This window comes from Globicephala melas, chromosome 3 (genome assembly GCF_963455315.2).
Source record: "Globicephala melas chromosome 3, mGloMel1.2, whole genome shotgun sequence".
Classification (NCBI taxonomy): Eukaryota; Metazoa; Chordata; class Mammalia; order Artiodactyla; family Delphinidae; genus Globicephala; species Globicephala melas.
In genome coordinates this window covers 158,559,960-158,580,677 of record NC_083316.1, presented here as the reverse complement: position 1 = coordinate 158,580,677, position 20,718 = coordinate 158,559,960, and the positions used below count along the sequence as shown (strand labels likewise).

At 49.8% G+C, this 20,718-nt stretch overlaps 1 protein-coding gene across 1 annotated transcript in view; it reads right to left on the bottom strand.

Moving 5' to 3' along the window:
• Positions 1-14,520, bottom strand: part of SIN3B (SIN3 transcription regulator family member B) — a 37,538-nt gene extending 23,018 nt beyond the window's left edge. The window contains exons 1-5 of the mRNA XM_030880223.2: positions 14,393-14,520; positions 14,055-14,161; positions 12,628-12,781; positions 5,819-6,019; positions 1,543-1,686 (exon numbers count right to left, since the gene is read on the bottom strand). Of these exons, the coding sequence (XP_030736083.1) occupies positions 1,543-1,686; positions 5,819-6,019; positions 12,628-12,781; positions 14,055-14,161; positions 14,393-14,512 (726 nt within the window). The 5' untranslated portion in view covers positions 14,513-14,520. The remainder of the gene's footprint in view (positions 1-1,542; positions 1,687-5,818; positions 6,020-12,627; positions 12,782-14,054; positions 14,162-14,392) is intronic.
• Positions 14,521-20,718: the final 6,198 nt, after the last annotated feature.

Sequence of the window (20,718 nt, the reverse complement as noted above, 5' to 3'; positions counted from 1 at the left end):
AAAAAATAGGCAATTGGACTTGACCAAAATTTAAAACTGATGCGCACCAACACTAACAAGAAAGTGAAAAGACAACCTACAGAATAGAGGAAAATATTTGATAAAGGACTAATGTCAAGAACACACAAAGAACTCTTACAACCCAGCAAGAGAGACAAAGCAAAAAAGGTGCAAAGTACTTAAATAGACATTTCTCCAAAGAAGATAAACAGATGGCCAATGAGCACATGAAATGCCCAATGTCATTAGTCAGCAGGGAAATGCAAATCAAAACCATAATAAGACACCATTTCACACCAACTACAAAGGCTATACATTTTTTTTAAAAAGGAAAGCCTCAAGCATTGGTGATGATGTGGAAAATTGAAACCCTGGTATATTGCTAGTGAGAATGTAAAATGGTCCAGCCACCGTGGAAAACAGTGTGGCAGTTCCTCAAAAGTTTAACACAGTTACCACATGAGTCAGCAGCTCCACTCCTAGGCATAGACAGAAAATGACTGAAAGCAGGTGTTCAAACAAAAAATTGTACATGCATGTTCACAGCACGATTCACAATGACTGAAAGGTGGCAACAACCCAAGTGTCCACTGATGGATGAATGGATGAACAAAATGTGGTCCATCCACACAATGGAATTATTATTTAGCCATAGAAGGGATGAAGTTATGACACGTGCTACATCATGGATGAACCTTCAAATCATGATGCTGAGTGAAAGAAGCCAGACACCAACCCAAGGGCCACACGTTGCACGATTCCATCCACGTGAAATGTCCGACAGGTAAACCCACAGAGACAGAAAGCAGACTGGTGGTTGCAGAACCTAAGGAGCGGGGATGGGGAGTGACTGCTAATGGGGACAGGTCTCCTTTTGGGGTGATGGGAATGTTCTGAAACTAGAGAGGGGTGATGGCTGCACAACATTTTAAATATTCTAAATGCTATTGAAATGTACATTTTTAAATGGTGAGTTTTATGTTACGTGAATTTTCCTTCAATTTTTTTTTTTTTAAAAGCCATAAGTTCATAGAAAAAAAAAAAGAGGAAATGGAAAGGGCAGATCAGCAGGCCTCAGTCCACAGCAAAGGCAGAAAGGCTGACAGTGCAGTCTGCGCCCCCAACCTCCCCATCGCAGGCCCCTCCTCCGCTATCAGCTCTCTGCACTCCCACCCCGAGTCACTGCCAAGCCTCCACCCAGTCCCTCCAGGGGGGTAGGCAGTGAGCCTGACCCCTCCCGTACCCTGCCACAAGGACCTGGTTACAGGCAGGTCTCCATGGGAAGACGCTCTGCCTCCCAACCAGCCCTCGTCACCTGGCTGCTGTCTGTCCAGAGAAGCCCTTTTGAGGATTTGCGCCAGCTCCCCGTGGAGGTGGAGCCTGCACTGGGGGCCCATGCATGTCTGCACTGGCTGTGGCTTCTGAGGGAACCCAGTGTGTCTGGGGAGTGGATAAACCTGGCCTGGCCTGGGGGCTGCACTGGCAGGGGGTTCTGGCCGATGAGAACGTGGCCCCAGACTGGCATCGGTGCTCTGTACTCACCAGGGACCGCTTGGCTTCGGGCAGGAACTGTCCAAACTCGGAGAGCAGGTCCTCCTGGCCGCGGAAGAGGTTGGCCACCTCGGTGAACACCTCCTCTTCAGACATGCCTCGGAACGGACGGCCCTTCGTGCTCAGCTGCTCCTTCTGCCGATTTTCAGGGGAGGGAAAACGAGTCGTTAGCCAAGGAACCAGGAGGCACCCTAGGCTGTGACATTCAGGCATCCCACTGTGGAGGAGACAGAGGGATGACTCACGAAAGAAAACTGGCTGGCAGAGCCCGTGACTGCTGCCACCAGGAGAGGGGGTCCAGCCCGCTGCCCTGCCGACACCTCCGGGTGTCCCCTAACCACTCCCCGCCCCCTTCCCCCAACCACTCCCCCCCTCCCACACCCCCTGCTCTGGAGAACAGCCTGTGCGCTTGAGTCTTGACCCTGCCGCACGACGCGGCCTGAGCCCCGGCCATGGATGCGGCCTGTGCTGGGAGTGTGGAGGGGATGTGGGAGGGGACGGTCATGGAAGGACCTGACCCCAGCCCTCAAGCACCCTTGAGCAGAGGCTGGGGAAGTGCAAGGTCAGTGGCGAACCCACGGTCCTCCCAAGGTCAAGGGGACTCATTCTGCGGGGCAGGGGACTGAGGAGCTAGCTCTGGGTCTGGAAGGGGCAGAGGGTGAAGAAGGAAGGGAAGGGACTTAGAGGTCAAAGGACCTGTTCCCCCAGAGTCACTAAGACTCCGGAAGGAAGATGGCTTGACCTGGAGCTTAAAGCAACAAGATGAGGACCAGACGGGACCCAGGTCGGCAGGGCAGAAAGCAGCGAACACAACTCAAGTCGGCCATCAGAAGTTAGTCCCTGTCAACTTTACACCCAGGAACATGACAGAGCATGAGGCGCTGGTGTCGGGCCTTCCCAGAGCGCCCAGCAGCAGGGCTTCGACATCCCCCCTCCACAGCTGCGAAGGGGGAAGAGACAAGGAATGGGGAGCCCTTTGCACGCCCTCCCCTCTCGGCCCTATGTACCCTGAGCAAAGTTACTTCCCAAGCCTGGTACACGGAGCACCCGTTTGGGGGGAGAAAAAACTGCCTCCACCCTCTCCTGACCAAAGTTACCGGGACAATTGAAGGCCAAAGAAGAAAACAAAGACCATTCAGCTCAGACAATAAATACAAATCATCCCTATACAGATGAAACAGTGATCAGACTCAGTGATGTTTGAAGAAATACAATTTAAAACAGCGTCGCAGCATTTTTGCTCATCAGATTGCATAAGGACTGGTGATTTCTGATGAGGGTGTGGGGAACTGGGCGCTCTCATTACAAGGCGGAAAGGAAGATTGGTGCCACCGGCAGAGGGAAGCCTGGCGCCATCTACGATCATGTGCTGAGCGCACACCCTCTGACCTAGGGACGCACTTCCTGGGAATTTTCCTGCAGAGAGAGTCAGTTCTGCTCTAACACCTGTTTTGAACACAGATCTGTTTGGGACACGGACTAGGGAATGATTTGAGCGTGGTATGGATTCTGCATTTGCTGAGGCAGGATTTTGTCCAGGAGCAACATGGGGTGAATGTGGAAAAGTGCACTCAGCTGAGCCAAGCCACCTGGTAATACACGACCCCCGACATACACACGCCCCCAACATCGCTCCCTCAGCTGATAGAGCCACTCTGCCTGACCCTCCTCTGGGGTGACAACCCATCCCATTTTAGGAAACCTGCTCCTGGTACCTCAGTGACCCGCAGGCTGCAACCTTTCCACACCCATGTCTACACATGACACGCAGGTCTTTCCCAAGGTCAAGTGCCGGACGTGCTGCAACATTCACAACGTGCTTAGCCATTTAATGCGCGTACAACGGCGCTACCGGCTTCAAGTAGGTGCCTATCTTTTTTTAATGTGTTGCTGACACAGTTTTTGAGTCTCACGCTCTGATCCCGTTTTTCCATAAGACCTGTGGTTGGTGAGCATTTATTTGCAAAGCACGGTCATTTTGGGGGACATCAGGGCAGAACTGGCTGTGCTCATCCAGGCACACGACAGATGTTCGAAGTTGTATAAAGGGAACAGTTGCCCATGGCTGACCTGAGGTAAGCACTGTGCTTGCGTCAGTGACCTCGGTTAACCATATTTAACTGGGGTCAGCACCCACAGCGCTGTAGCCGTTTTATGGATTAGAACCCCGAGGTTCCGGGAGGTGAGGCAAAGGGCTCTGAGGGGGCAGGGGGCACAGCTAAGGTCTGACTTGAGGCCCAACAGAGATAAAAAACAGTAACGTATGGCCCTAGAGCTGCTGCTTTGGCCTCACAGTGTCTTTTAAAAATCCGCATCGATGTTCGAAAATCAGGAAGAACTCACACAGAAATTCAGATTTCCAGCTCCTTTTGAAGAAACAGGCAACCTGAGAGTCGCCAGGGGGCTTGTTCAAAAAGCAGATGCTGGGCAGGACCTGGGGTAGCAACTCTGAGGGGAGGCCCAGGCAGCTTGCATTTCAACCAACTCCCTGTGGCCCTGACTGGGGAACACTGAGCCGTACTTCCTTCCTCACGCTTTCTCCAAATCAACCCGTGGCCCTTTGCTAGGACCTTGGATAAGTCACTTTCACTTCTCTACACGCCAACAAACCACTCCCCCCCCCCATTCCCATCAACACAACAGATACCTGCTGGCCTTCCCTCTAACGATCCTCCCAGCCCCTGAGATGTGGTGACCCCACGGAATCTGTGAAGAGCCCATAAACCCCCATGATCACAACATCACCCCTCCACACAGACTGATGTTCACAGCTGCCACTTGCAACCACTTATCTGTGAGAAGCAGGAAGTTCTCAATGCCGTACAAGGACCGTGCAGACACTGGACATGAGGCTGACAGGACCAAGCATGTCACTGGCACCACTGCCCACACACGTTTAGAGTATTGAAACAGTTCCAGTGCGTTTACAGGGAGCAAATGCTATCAATCTGATCCTAAACATTTATGCTAAAAAGAATCCCATGTTTTAATTTCACTTATCAAGGATGTGCAGAAGATTTCATTTTCAAAAGTGGGTTCTGCTGCTTAGAAAAATAAAAGGCATCAGAAACTCCATGTCTGGGTGAGGATGACATCCGAACTCCTTGCATGACACAGATGTCCCTTGCCACCCGCCTGCCTGCACTTCCTGCTAAGTCCCCTGAAGCCAGCTGCCTGTTCTGGCCCCTGGGCCTTTGCACAGGCCAATCCCAGCACCGAGAGTCCACCTTTTGACTGACGGTTCTGACTGATTTGCCAAGATTCAACCTGAGTATCCTCTCCGTAACCCGCTATGGGGTCAGCAGCCCTCAACCCTGACACACCTGTCCTACACACAGTCCTTCCAGTCCACCCTAATCATTTCCAAGTTTCCTCCACGTCTAAACTGAACTCCTAAGCAACAGCAACCATTCATCCCTGCCGACCCAGCACCTGGCACAAAGCCCGGTTGTAATCAGCATAAATAAAGGGTAGTTTATTGTCTAAACAATAACTAAGCCATCTTATAAAAAGAAAACTATCTTCTTGGGTTCTTCTTTAATCCTCTAATGTGTGTTTCCTATTGAGGGTGCAGAGGGGCCTCAAGGGGCAAATTAAAATCAAACCTAAACAGAACTCCAACAGGTACATCCACGTTCACAGCAGCATTATTCACAATAGCCAGAATGTGGGAGCAACCCAAGTGTCTGCTGATGGATGAATGGATAAAGAAAATAAGGCGTAGCCGTACAATGGAATATTACTCAGCCTTAAAAAGAAGGCCATTCTGACACATGCTACGGTACAGATGGACCTTCAGGGCATAACGCTAAGTGAAACAAGCCAGGCACAGAGCACAAATACTGTACAATTCCACCCCTAGGAGGTCCCTATCGGAGTCAGATTCATAGAGACAGAAAGTACTGACAGAAGGATGGGCGCCAGGAGCTGGGGGAAATGAGGAAGGGGCAGTTAGTGTTTCATGGGGACAGAGTTTCAGGTGAAGAAGATGAAGAAGTTCTGGAAATGGATGATGGTGATGGCTGTGCAACAATGTGAATGTACTTAATGCCACTGAATGGTACACTTAAAGTTGGTTAAGTTTTGTATTTATATATATTTTACCACGGTAAAAAAAAAAAAAAGATTAATGCTAAAAAAAAAAGAGCTAATCAGAATTTTCCAGGATTTCATGAATTCAGATTAGAAAATCTGAATGTTTCCAATGCACCTGATACTGGATGATGCCACAAACACCCACAAAGAAGTGTGACCTACGGCTTCTTACCTGGTAAGTGTGCAGTATCTCCAGGAATGACCTGTAGATTTCTGGGTGATCTAGAAAGCGGGTCTTAATCTTGTTCACGTAGCTGATGGCGTTGTTGAATTCCACAGAATCTGACTCCAAGGGCACCTGCGGTTTGTCCTCCTTATATAGCATCTGCTGCTTGACGTTCTCTGTACAGTCGCTGTGGTTGTGTGAATTCTCCTGACAACAGTACAACAGTGAGTTACTGTTGGGCCCGGCACTGGGAACAGATTGTGAGAAACGCCAGACTGAGCCACAGTGTGCAAGAACAGGCAAAACTTAGCACAGAGCCAAGTTTTTTACGTCGACGCAGAAAAAGGTTACTTCTGGGGGCCTGGAGAGAGAGAAGCAGGGAGGGGGCCCCCAGAGACAGCCCCACCTCGGCGTTCTGAGTGCCTGAGCGCTCCTGGGAGAGTCTCACGAACTCATGTCTGCCTGATCCTTCCAACAGATTCAAAGAACATGAACCTGAGAGGCACACTCGATACACTTGGAGAAATTAGCATTCGGGAGAGATTTACAAAGAGTGGATTGTTTAATCCTTTTTGGAGCAGAGTAAAGTCTTCCCACACCTCTGGCCAGCCCATTTCAGCAAGACTGTTTTCAGGTGTGAAAGCACCAGCTGTCAGCAGGCATGAGACTGGGACCCTGCAGGTGAGGGGGGCCCACTGTCCAGGTTGCCCAGGGCTGCGGGACTTTTGGTGCTAGGCCTGGGGCGAGTCACTTGAGAGAAGAGAGATGGGCCCTGAGCAGTCATCAAGCATGCTCTCCACTGATGTGCTTTTCTGTCAGTACCAATAAAAATAAACAACAGACATACACCTCTCTCCTGGGAAGTCGGAATCTTAATGCACAGTGGGACAGGACCACCCCGCAAAGGAGGTGATCTTTATGCTTCTAAACTGGAATTTTGTGTGTGGTCCTGAGGGCGGCCTCCCTCTGCCACTGACCACGGCTGGGCATCCTGCAGGTCCCCAACTGGGTCTCGGGCAGGCTGGGATCCTTCGGGTTCAGCTTTAGGTCTTTGCTAACACACCACCTTTCAGCGAGTCTTCCAGAACCATCCTGCACCAAAATAAAATGACCCTTATCTCCCAGCACTCTGAGCCCCTTTCTTGCTCTGTTTTTCTCCACAGCACATATCACCTTCCTATAGGAAACATATTTTACTTATTTTATTCTCTCCCCAGCCCTGATCAGAAGGCAAACTCCAGGAGGGCAGGGATTCTATTTTGGTCAATGCTATATCCTCAGTGCCTGGAACAGTGCTTGGAACAGAGTGGGCTTCATCCACTGTTGGGGATGATCAGATGGACCGATGAAGGATAAAATCCCCTGTGGCGCCTGGCACCGCCTCTGGCACCCACAGCTGACCCTAGACTCCAGGGGACACCGGGCACACTGCTGTCCACTGCTGCAGAACTGTCATCACAACAGACACCTCCGCCAGGCACACCCACAGGTACCTGAGTGGGTCTACTAGCGTGCTGGGGCTGCCACAACAAATACCACAGACTGGGCAGCGTCAGTGACAGACGTTTATTTCCTTGAAGTTCTGGAGGCTGGAAGTCCAAGATCAAGGTGCCAGCAGGGTTGGTATCTCCTGAGGCCTCTTGGCTGGTAGACGGGTGTCTTCTCGCTGTGTCCTCACAGGGTCGTTCTTCTGTGCACACATATCCCTGGGATCTCTCCTTGTGTCCTAATTTCCTCTCCTTATAAGGACACCCGTCAGACTGGATTGAGGCCCATCCTAATGGCCTCATTTTGCCTAAATTATCTCTGTAAAGACCCCATCTCCAAATACAGTCACATTCTGAGATACTGAGGGTTAGAACTTCAAGATATGAATTTGGGGGTGGGGGCACAATTCAGCCCATGACAGCGGGTGTAGAGGCAACTCTAGGAAGTCTGAGCCGAGGAACACAGACACGAAAGATCCAGAGCAGTCACAACTCTAAGCACCGTTTCTCCCTGGCACTAGAATTTGTTCTATGGCACTTCGGGGACGCTGTTCCTGATTACCTTTGCTTAAGCTCACAGAAGTCCGTGCTCATGTTCCTTCATGGTACACAGGCTTGGCGGCAGAAGGAGCTGGAAGGAGTTGGACAGGGGCAGGGGGAAGGGAGCAGCCCTTGAGCAGCCTCGGAGCCGAGGTTTGCTTCAGAGGAGGCTGTGGGGAGCTCCCTCCCCACCACTGCGAGGGGGCATTCTCAAGCACCATGTGCCTCTTCCAATTCCCTGGAGGGAGTCACGGTGACAAGATGGGAGAAGCACCCCTGGAGACCAGGGCTCGGCAAAAGGCCGGACAGTAATGGTGCAACTGCTGTGGCAAACAGTCTGGCGATTCTTTAGTAAGTTAAACATGGTCACTAGGTGACTGAGCAATTCTACTCCTAGGTATCCACCCACAGAACCAAAGACAGGTGTTCAAACAAATCCTTGTACATGCAGGTTCACAGCAGCAGTGTTCACAATCGCCGGAAGGTGGAAAAAACCTAGGTGTCTGTCCATCAGCTGATGAACAGATGACCAAAATGCGGTCCATACCTGCAGTGGAATATTATACAGCCTTAAAAAGGAATGATGCTCTGGTATAACATGGATGAACCTCGAAAACATGCTGAGAGAAGGAAGCCCAGACACGAAAGGACATATAGTATATGATTCCATTTATATTAAGTATCCTGAACAGGAAACTCTACAGAGACAGAAAGTGGATTAGTGGTTGCCAGGGGCTGGTTGGGTGGGGGCAGAATTGGGAAGTACCGTTTCTTTTTGGGGTCATAGAAATGTTCTGGGATTAGTAGTGGTGGTTGCATGGTATTGTGAATACACTAACAGCCACTGAATTGGACACTTTAAAATGGTCATAATGATGAATTTTATGTTACGTAAATATCACCACAATTTAAAAAAAATTTTTAAGTAATCTGAAAGATGTAAAAATGACCAGCCATACAAAAATAAGCTGGCTTTGTTCCCTGGGCCACAGTTTGCCAACCCTTGGTCTAAACTTTCTAGAACAATCCATGCTTTTGTCTTCTCTGCCTGCTGTGGGTGGCCTCAACCAGACACAGTTAGAAACGCCTCCTAGATACTGATAAGCGCCCTACATGGCCGACTTGTCCATCTGAGTGCCCATATACAGCTCCACCCAGATATTTAAGACATGCCTCAGATGGACTTTCCAAACACAGAACAGCACCCCGGCCCACCCCCATGTCATCCCAGCAGGTGCTGCCTTCACCCAGAGACTCAGGCATCCCGGAATCACCCCTGGTGATCTCACTGATTTTTCTCGCTTTCACTGACACCCACCCCTGGCCCACATCACCGTCCACTCCAACTGGTTCCCACGCCCCTCCCTAGCCTCCCAGATCCGCTCTTGCCCCCTCAGTCCACTTCTGGCACAGCAGCCAGAGAAGCCTTTCCAGAACTTTCCCTTGGCTTCCCACGCGCCTGGCTCTCTCTCCTACACTCTCTGCTTCGGGCTCTGACCGCACCAGCTTCCTGGCTGTCTCTCAGGCACACCCACTCGTTCCCACCTCAGGCCTCTATGTCCCCACCAGGAAGACTCCCCGGGGGGCCACAGGCATGGCTCCTGCTCCCCTCACTCAGCCTCTGCCCACGGCACCTCCCAAGGCCTGGCCCCTGCTGTCTGTCACCTGCAGCACTGGACTCCCTCCTGTACTTCACATCTGTCCATATGTGTCTCACGTGAGTCCCCACCTCAACCATGCAAGCGCCCTGAGAGCCAGGACTCTGAACAAACCTCAGCACCTGGCACAGAGGAGGTGGCCTACACCTGCTCCATGGGTGACTAAGACAAACATGAGAGGCAACCTCCCAGGAACTGACTGAACTTCGAATGACCCTTCCCAAAGGGAAGACAGCCGGCTTCCCTTTGAACGTAAAGGGGTCACTAAATTACAAGCTGCACCTCAAGGTTTATCTCTTTACTTATCATCCAAGCAGCCGTCGTCCCAGCCAAGCACAAGAAGGCCGGCCCCAAGAGGCAGGGTCCACCCTGAACAAGACCCAGCAGCCAAGATTCATCACTTTCCCACCGACATCCAGTGTCCCGTCCCTCTGACGTCCCGGAACAGGGACAGTCGTGAACAAGACAGACGTAGCCCTCCTGTCTAATCTGGAGGACTCAGTCTGCCAGGGAAGGCAAACCAACAAGAAACAGTGGATTTTCTATTTCTTAGCTTTGCTATGTTATTTTGAAGTATATAAAACGGGGTGCTGTGAAAATGACTTGGGGATGGGAGTGGAGGACTCTCTGAGGAGGTGGCGTTACAACTAAGGCCAACCAGATCCTAAAAGATGTTGATTCAGGGGGACGTTCTTCCTGCCACGGTCCCCGGCCCCTCTCTGGCCACACTTCCCACATCATGGCACATGTCTATCTTCCCTTTAGATCAGTGTTCTCAACTGGGGCGATTCTGCCCCCCAGGGGACACGTGGCAATGTCTAGAGACATTTCAGGTTGTCATCCTGGGGGAGGGGGCGCTCCTGGTATCAGGTGGGTGGAGGCCAGGGATGCTGCTCAACACCCTACAGAGCACAAAATGCCCCCACAAGGAAGAACGATCTGGGCCCAGTGGCGACAGTGCCAAGGCTGAGAAACCCTGCACAAAAGGCTCCCCACAGGCTAGGACTTATTTATCTTCCTCAGCATCTAAGAACTATTCCCTCCTTGTCTATAGTTGACAGGATACATGATGAGATGAAAACTGGAAACACACACACACACACACACACACACACACACACACACACACACACACACACACACACACACACACACACACACACACACACACACACGGAGCTATACTTCAAAATAGTGAAGCCAGAAAAACCAATTTAAAAAAAATCACCAGGGCACTGGCGAGTAGGGAGCCCCATAAAGTTCTACTGTGGATTCGGAAGGACTCTAGGAAGGTGAGAAGACATTGCGTTTGCGCCTGGCGTGAAGCAGGGCTGGAAACGTGGCAGGTCCGTGGATGTGACTTAAACCACGTGGGTGGCACGTGTCCCGAGGGAACGAAGGACACGTACCTCTCCCCCTGAGGAAGGGGTCCTACATATGGCTGTTTCCAGGCTGCAGCGAGACCATAAAGCCCTGGTAGGCAGCTATCAAGGGAAAGTTCTCATCAAGCCCGTCTTCAAGTTAACAGACCTGCAGTCACAAAATCCCCTAGGGGCGGACAAGACTGGCCCGGTCTCCTTGTCTCTCCAATAGTCCTTGAAGCTGTGTGTGGAGCAGCAGGGGCCTTCTGGCTACTTAAGGGAAGGTGAGGCTCATGTGGAGATCCAGCCCCAAGAGCAGTTACTCCAACAGGGCTTGAGAAGGCGAATTCCACACGTGGAGTGCAATTTAGGCCTTGGATTCCAGCTCTTTCTTAACAAGTGATGGTAATGACACCCAGTGTTTACGCAGCGCTTCAGATTCAGCAAAGTGCTCCTGCACACGCTCCTGCAAACGAGCTTGCTTTTCTCCCCTAGCCATGACTGTTCTGAAGATTAATCTCCGCTAAGGCTTTTATCATCTGGAGGAAGGAGCGCTACCTCTGGCTCCTGGGGCTCCATTTGCAAACATGAAATGGAAGCTTTTGGAATTCAGTAGCCGAAGGCTTCCAAGTTCCTTTTTAAAACTGAGGTGCACTCCTCGGCTTTAATGAGACAATGTTCTGACGGTGGAGGTTGCCTTGTGCAGAGAAAAGGCAGAATTTATGTGCCAGCCCCCCTCGGAGAGGGACCAGCCACTGCCACATTGCCTCTCACTGCTCTCTTTTCAAATCCTGACTCCCTAATTGATAGGAAACTACAGTCTCCTTTATCATCAGAGGAGAAACCTACAAAATGCATCCAGAGTAGATTTTTGCCTTCCCTGCAAAAACCCCTGGGGCAAGATGGAGGAGGTTGAAAGAGCTCATTCACTTACACCAGCACTTCTCAATGCTGTGATTTTTGCTCCCAGGAGACACTTGGCTATGTCTAGAGACATTTTTGGCTGTCTTGACTGGGTGAGGGCCTAGCGGGTGGAGGCCAGGGATGTGGCTGAACACCCCACAATGCCCTAGACAGCACCCCCGCAGCAAAGGGTTATGTCCTAAATGGCAACAGGGCCGAGGAGAGAAAAAGACAACCGTTACCTTATAAAAGTAAAGCTCAAACAGGCTTTCTTTTTCTCAGGGGATCTGGTGAGCAAACACAAGAAGGGACTGCATAGATAGAAGAGGCAGCAACCTGTCACTCGAGAAAGAAGGGACCAAAGCCACAAGCCTGAGCTCGGTCAGTGATCCTGCTGGCAGGTGAATGAAGCACAGCAACAATAAACGTGTCTAGTCACACATGCATCTCCACCGCTTTATTCTGTGGGTGGCACCGAGGGTGATCAGAGGGACCACAGGCCCAACTACAAGCGTGGCCTGCCTAGTGCGCTCGGGGGGAGAGCCTCAAACCAAGACCTCCGTGACTGTGGACGCAATTATTTTGACTGGACGTACAACTGTGTCAGGAGAATGCCTCCCTGACACACACAGACACATCCGCTCTTGATTTAAATACGCCAAAAGGATCAGTTTGGGATGCAGAGGTTGCCTATGTAGGTGTTTCAATCTATTCTGATTTCTGCTAGACGCATTTTAAGAAAAAGATCGGCTCTTCACCAGCTTTCCAGCTGTGAAATACACGAGCCACGCTGTCCGGCCTGCGTATCTGAGTACCACGGTGGGCTGTGCTAAGGCCAGATCACTCAAACCACTGCAGCGGCATACCTGGCTTGACAGAGGCGACTGTATGTTTAACTTGCCGTTCTTGGGAATGTCTATTCTGTACCCGAGAGGGAGGAAAGCGTTGAATCCAACAATCAGGTCAGGGTGTTCGTGGAAGAGCTGCGACACTCGTCGGATGACTCCAGGAGTATCGATGCTGGAACGAAGAATGAGAGTGGGCAGAGCGTCTCGGGAAGCAAACTGAAAGCAGAATCGACTCCTCCCTTACCCGTGCCATGGCACGAGCTCCTCAACAGACAATGAAGCACCCTCAAATGTGACTGGCGTGATTCTGCCCACGGCGATCCACTGCCAAGGCAACCGGGCCTGGGCTCCCTGTGCCTTCCTGGCAAAACCCACAGAAGATGTACACAGCACGGCTCCCGAAACACTGCAAGCTCATGTGCTAGGTTCTGAAAATGTCAGGACAGCCAGCTGCAGGTCCTGGGTTCCATACAGTGACAGAAGGTTAAAGCCCTCTAAAGGGGAGACAGATTCATTTCACATGAATTAGGAGACCATGACACAGGAGTTGTTCCCAGCAAGTGACTATAATGTATAAATGTCAAAGGCCCTGCAAGTATGAAAGCTGCTAAGAATCTGAGGGGAGAGACAGGGTCTCCCTTAGGGCTTCAGTCAGGGCCAAGGTCTTAGCATCATGCTTGTGGAAGGAAACCAGGCGGGCCCTTCCGTATTTCCTCAGAGGGGGAAGCAGCACAGTGGGGATGTGACACTTTAGAATCTAAGTCAGAGGGACTGAGCTCTGGTCCTGTCTCTGCTCCTAAGGTGGATCTGGGCAAACCGCTGGCCCACTCTAAGCCTCAGTGAGCCCCTGTCAAACAAGCTCACTATCTATCGGGAGGTCCCCGGTCTATCTCTAACCCTCCTGATTCTGTGCCTATGAATACAGCTAATGTGTTTTAAAGGCCTTCTAAGTGCCAGGTTCCTTACTAAGCATTTTATGCGCATTATTTCCAAGCAGGCCTGGCACTGGGGTGAGGCAAGTGAGGCACTCACCTTGGGGATAAGATTTAAGAGAGTGCGACAATATTCGACAATCAAGATAAATAACATTTTCATGCAGTGCTTGAAAAAAAATCGAAAATAATTTTTAAAAATCCCCAACGAACAAAATTCTTTTAAAAAATCAACATTTTGAGTAAAGACAGGATCCGACTCTGTGCTTGCTCGACTGCCTCACTTGCCGCACCCCATCACTGCCCTCGTTCCAGGAATCCCCGCAACAGCTCCACAAGGGGGTACCTTTCCGTCTCGTTTTTTGGAAGAAGGAACTGAGGCTCCCAGAAGTTCGACAACCTGCACAAGGGGTCACCCTGTTGAGGGGCAGCCGGAGTTGGGGGCTCCCATCCCGCTCAGGGAGACTGAGGCCCAGGGTGGCCCTCCGGGACGGGTAGGGGCCCCGCTGGTACCTCTGGCTTTTGAACTCCTTCATGATCTCCAGGAAACCATTGTAAGTGGCAGGGTCGCTGCCGAAGCGGATCTTCACCTGGTCCAGGTAGGTGAGGGCGTCCTCCACCTGAGGGGAGGGGGGAGGGTCCAGCTGGGCCGCGGTCCGCGGAGGAGGGGACGGGAGCGGGGATCCCGGCGGGAGGGGGACGGGCCGGCATCCGAGGGGCGGAGGTGGGGAGTCGGGGGTCCGGGGCCGCGCGGAGGGGAGGCCGAGGGCCGGGCGGGGCCCGGTGGGGGGCGCCGGCCTGCGGGGGCTGGACGACAGGGGTCTCCCAGCGAGGGCTGGCCCACCACTCACGTGCACCGGCAGCTTCTCGTGGCCCGCAGAGCCCGAGCGACCCCAGCGGGCGCCGCTCAGCCCCCGGCCCGCGGGGCCGCCGCCGCCGCCGCCGCCGCCGCCGCCGCCAGCGTGCGCCATGTTGGAAGTCGGAGCCGCGGCCCGCCCCGCCCCCGCCCGAGGCCCGGCCGCGCATGCGCTGGCCCCGCCCTTGAGGGGCTTGGCCTGGTGACGCCAGGGAAGGCGGGGCTTCTTGAAGGTTCCCTGTAGGATCTTACCCTTAAAACTGAAATGCTACTAAAACGCTTTACATACCACGTGTGGGCAAAGCAAGACCTGCTGCCTGCTTTTGTCCGGCCCCACAAGCAAGCTCAGAATGGTTTTTACAATTTTAAAAGTTGGAAAAAATCGGAGAAGGCTATTCCGTGACACGTGAAAATTCTATGAAATGCAAATTTCGGTGTCTGTAAAATAAAGTTTTGCTGGAACACAGGCACGCCCACTCGTTTACCGGTCATTTCCGGCTATCTTTGTGCTACAACAGCAGGGTGAATAGCTGCGACAGATGCTAAGATCTACACGCCTGATATATTTACTAAAAAAGTGTTCTGGACCCCTGCTTTATAGGGTTGATGTAACAACGGGATATGGGCACACAGCACCCTAATACAGGGCCCTAGGGTGAACTTTTGCTAAATTGCTCTTGACTCAGTCCTGATCCTGTTATCTTCACTTCTCTAGTCCTGATCCCATCACTTCCCCACTGGATCAGTTCGGGAGTCTCTTAACCAGTTTTTCCAGTCCCAGTGCTATCAAGAACTGTGATCATTCAACAGCTGCTTCCAAATCTCCAAGATCTTCCTATTTCTTGTGAATGAAATCTAAGCACCTACATGCAGCATTGAAGGTAATAAAAACCTGGCCCTTAGAAACCTGTTCCTGCAGAATTTTCCACCCAAGCAAGCTGCCCTCTCTCTGTGCAGAACCTCCTGTCAATGTCTGCCTAGCTTGGCTGCTTCCTGGCCCCGTACATCAGCACATATTATTTCCCTTGCCGAAAGCCCCGTTCTATCTCTTCATTACACAGAAAGCAGCCTACACATCCTGCAAACTACAACCCAAATGTCCTCTCTTTCAAGAAGCTACCCGACCTCTCCTCTGCCATCCACAGTCTCTTGCACATCATCTTTATTTGGTATCTCTTTTTATAGGTGAAGTGGTGCAGGAAAGCTGAGTTGGCCGCCCATTGGCGATGAGTGCATCATTTGCCAGGGGTCAGGAGTAGTATGGTGAACAAAACTGACAAGGCTTTTACCCTAACAGAGTCATCAGTCTTTCAAGAAGGATAGGAAGGCTTCCCTGGTGGCGCAGCGGTTGAGAGTCCGCCTGCCGATGCAGGGGACACGGGTTCGTACCCTGGTCCAGGAAGATCCCACATGCCGCGGAGCGGCTGGGCCCGTGAGCCATGGCCGCTGAGCCTGCGCGTCCGGAGCCTGTGCTCCGCAACGGGAGAGGCCACAACAGTGAGAGGCCCGCGTACCGCAAAAAGAAAAAAAAAAAAAAAGTCCCTCCCAAATTCAAGAGAAGGGCCGACAGACTCCAGAATGTGGTGAGTGACCAGGTCCTGGAATAGCATGGAGGATAGGAAATATTGCCATGACCATTTTTGGAAAATACCTTCTGCCACCAGAGGGACTTAACCCAGACTAGCAGGGGATGAGAACAGCTTCCCAGAGGAAACTTTCCATTCTAGCTGAGTTCTGAAGGATATGTAGGTGTTCACCATGAAAGTCAGGGGGAATGGCTGTGCAGAGGCCCTGTGGTGGGGAAGAGTGTGGCACATTTGAAGAACTTAAAAAAAAAGGAAAAAAAAAAAAAAAAAGACCAGTGTTGTTGGGCTGCAGATGAATGGGAGGAAGAAGGAGAGAAAGAGAGAGAGAGAGCAGAATAAGAATGGAAAGGACAGAGGGGGCAGGCTACTCATTCTTATGAGATGAGGTAAGGCTTTTGGTCTTGGTATTTAGTGCTGGTAGAAGCTGCGCATGGGTTCTGCACAAGGAACTGTTTGAGCAGCTTTGAAGTTGGAAGCAAGTACTCTGACTGTTCTGCAGGGAAGTGATTGGAGGAGAGCCAGGGAGGGTGCAGGGAGGCTGTTTCATCATTTAGGCAGGCAAAGGATCATGGTGGTTTAGACCAGGATGGGAGCAGAGGAGGTGGAGAGAAGGGGGTGGAAGGGAGGGATATTTAGAAGGTAAAGCAGAGAGGAAGTGGCGCTGGGTGGATGTGGGGGTGGGGGGGAAGGAAGCATTGAGGATTCATAGCTCCCAGCCCACAAAGGGATTCTGCTCAGTTTCACTGCATTCCTGTCTGAACAGCAGCTAAGGCGGCCTGAACCGCATTTGGAAGCCACCGGAGTCTGGACAGCCCTTTCCACACCAATACCCCCTGGCAACGGTCCCTATCCTGAGAATCAACGACACATGTTGGCTTCTGATACGCCCTAGGGTCCTCACACAAGGCCCCCCTTCCACGAGGATCACTGAGTTTTCCATTCTTTTACTAGGTCTCACAGGGTCAAAGGAAGCCCTCACTAATTTGGAGAATGGACAGCCAGAAGCCAATTCCACCTTGGGCGTGTGCGAGTTCTGAAGGATGCATGAATATGTGCGTGTTTGTGTGTATGAGTGAGTGTGTTCAACATGTGGGCAATAGTACACATACATCTTTTCATTCTCATTTTTATAAAGCATAAAAAGTTGCTAAGCTAATTTTTTTCTTTACTATTCTCATCTACATAGATTAAATTGAAAACGTTACAGATAAACAACAGGACCTATTGTATAGCACAGGAAACTATAGTCAATATCTTGTAATAACCTATAATGGAAAAGAATTTGAAAAAGAATATATATATATATATATGAATCACTTTGATGTACACCTGAAACTAACACAACATTGTAAATCAACTATACATCAATTTAAAAAGTTAAAATGGTTTGTATAAAAATAAAAAATAATTTAAAAAAATTTTAAATAAAAATTAGAAAAAAATTGAAAACCTTAGAGTTGACAGTTTAGCTAGAGAGTTTAGATAAATTTGGAACACAAATGTCCTTACCATTTGTCTAATTTAATGGCATTAAGGTAAGATTCTTAGGTGGGTCTTTTGTTGGACAGTATTTTGGCAAAGTTAAGAAGATCAAAAAATCTTATTTTGAACTAACCTAAGTCTTCCCAGGTGACAAACATTAGGATCAAAATCTCTCAAGTCCAGAATCATGTGCTCTAGCAGAATTCGAAGGCTGCTGGAGATTCTCATGCCCTGGTGTGAGTGCCCTGCCCTGTCTCCCATCCTGGAGTGTGGGAGGGCCTGTGAACGTAATGGATGTCACGCTTACATTTAGATTATGCTACACAACAAAGGTGAAGGGAATTTGCAGGTGTATTTAAGGTCCCAAATGAGTTGATTTTTAATTCATCAGAAGACAGATTATGCTAGGTGGGCCTGACATAACCAGGGGCACCCTTTAAAAGAGTCTGGAATTCAGAGCCTTGAAGCAGCAGAGAGGTGTGATCCTGTTGGCCTTGAAGGAGGCACCAGCCATGTCATGATCTGCCTTTGGAAAGAGGCAGCTTCTGGGAGCTGAGAGCCACAGTCCTACAGTTGCAAGGAACTCAGTTATGAAGGAGCATGGACCAGGGCTCTGAGCCTGACTGAGATCCTAGCCCCTCTGACACCTTGTGAACCCTGAACAGAGAGCCCAGCCACACTGTTCCCAGACTCCTGATCCACAGACACTGTGAGAATAAATGGCTGCTCTTTTCAGCTGCTAACTTTGAGGTGATTTGTTATGCAGCAATAGCTAACTAATACTCCTATGAAGTAGTCACGTCAAACCGATGAAGTAGTCTTGTCAAAACTGTTTACCGGGCTTCCCTGGTGGCGCAGTGGTTGAGAGTCCGCCTGCCGATGCAGGGGACACGGGTTCGTGCCCCGGTCCGGGAGGATCCCACATGCCACGGAGCGGCTGGGCCCGTGAGCCATGGCCGCTGAGCCTGCGCATCCGGAGCCTGTGCTCCGCAACGGGAGAGGCCACAACAGTGAGAGGCCCGCGTACGGCCAAAAAAAAAAAAAAAAAAATGTTTACCTTGTGATGATGAGGTGTCAATGTATGTTCTTCAAGTGTAACAAATGTATTGCTCTGGTGAGGGCTGTTGATAATGGGGGAAATTACACATGTGTAGGGGCAGGGGGTATATGAGAAATCTCTGTACCTTCCACTCAATTTTGCTGTGAACCTAAAACTACTCCCCAAAATAGTCTCTTAAAAAACATGTTTACCCTAAATCTAATCAAGCTTTTTAAGACCAGGATTGGCAGATTGCAAATATTTTATATTTTAAAGAAAGAAATAAATAAAGGAATAAAGACACAGACGTAGAGAATGGACTTGAGGACACCGGGAGGGGGAAGGGTAAGCTGGGACGAAACGAGAGAGTGGCGTGGACATATATACACTACCAAATGTAAAATAGATAGCTAGTGGGAAGCAGCCACATAGCACAGGGAGATCAGCTCGGTGCTTTGTGACCTCCTAGAGGAGTGGGATAGGGAGGGTGGGAGGGAGACGCAAGAGGGAGGAGATATGGGGATATATGTATATGTATAGCTGATTCGCTGTGTTATAAAGCAGAAATTAACACACCATTGTAAAGCAATTATACTCCAATAAAGATGTTAAAAAAATAAAAATTAAAAAAATAAATAAAAATAAAACTTTTTATATACACACACACACAAATATATAATAAAAATAATATTATAAATGTTATATATAATACAAATATGTATGCTTATTATACAACACTTATATACTATAAATACAATATTAATATGTATAATATAGATAAATATAAAGGGCCAGATTATAAATATTTTTGGTTTGAGGCCATACATTCTCTGTCACTGTAGCATGAAAGCAGCTGTAGGCAATATGCGAATGAACGGGCATGGCTGTGTTCCAATAAAACTTTATTTACAAAAATAGGCATGCAGGGACTTCCCTGGTGGTCCAGTGGTTAAGTCTCCATGCTTCCAATGCAGGGGGCCCAGGTTTGATCCCTGGTCGGGGAACTAGATCCCACTTGCATGCCGCAGTTAAGAGTCAGCATGCGGCAACTAAGAAGCCCACATGCTGCAACTAAAAAAAAGATCCTGCATGACACAACTAAGACCCAGCACAGCCTAAATAAATAAATAAATATTTTTAAAAAAACAGGCATGCAGGCTGTGGTTTGCTGACTCCTGCTCTAGAATATTAGAGGCTAAATAGATAAAACAACCCAATGCAATGTAATGTTTGAAGAAATCTTGATTGGGTCCTAGTTTGAAAGAAACAGCTAATTAGGAATGTTTTCAGGCTAATTAGGAAAAGTAGGAATGTCTATTAAAAGATATTAAATAATGATTGTTAGTTTTGGTAGGTGAATGCAGCTATGTAGGAGAATGACCTTATTCCTTAAAGATGCCTCCTGACGTATTTAGGGACTGAAGTGACTTGATATCACCAGGGCCGGAATTAGGATGAGGAGAGTGAGGAAAGTTTGTGCCAAGTACAGGATCAGATCCTATTTTTATTTAAAATGTTGGTACTTTGTTCATCATGCATTTTTATTCATTTTGATTAAAAAGTTATGGTGGGCTTCCCTGGTGGCGCAGTGGTTGAGGGTCCGCCTGCCGATGCAGGGGACGCGGGTTCGTGTCCCGGTCCGGGAGGATCCCACATGCCGCGGAGCGGCTGGGCCCGTGAGCCATGGCCGCTGAGCCTGCGCGTCCGGAGCCTGTGCTCCGCCAACGGCAGAGGCCACAGCGATGAGAGGCCCGCGTACCGCCAAAAAAAAAAAAAAAAAAAAAAAAAAAAGTTATGGTAACACAATGTTTATTTTGGTTGAATTTCTTTGGTGCCTCTTAAACTTTGTGTCTGAGTGCCCCACTCTCCTCACCCTAGTCCCAGCTGTCACTTTGAACTGGTTTAGCAGGAGATTGGCAGCGATAGGGCAATAGAGGAATCTCGAGAGTAACCAAATGAGTGTTCATTGTTCTCAATATTGCAACTTTGCTGTGGGTTTGAGCATTTTCTTTTTTTTTAAATAAATTTATTTATTTATGTTTGGCTGTGCTGGGTCTTCATTGCTGTGTGCGGGCTTTCTCTAGTTGGCGGCAAGCGGGGGCTACTCTTCAGTCCACTGAGCAGGCCTCTCATCGTGGTGGCTTGTCTCTGTTGCAGAGCACAGGCTCTAGGCGTGTGGACTTCAGTAGTTGCAGCACATGGGCTCAGTAGTTG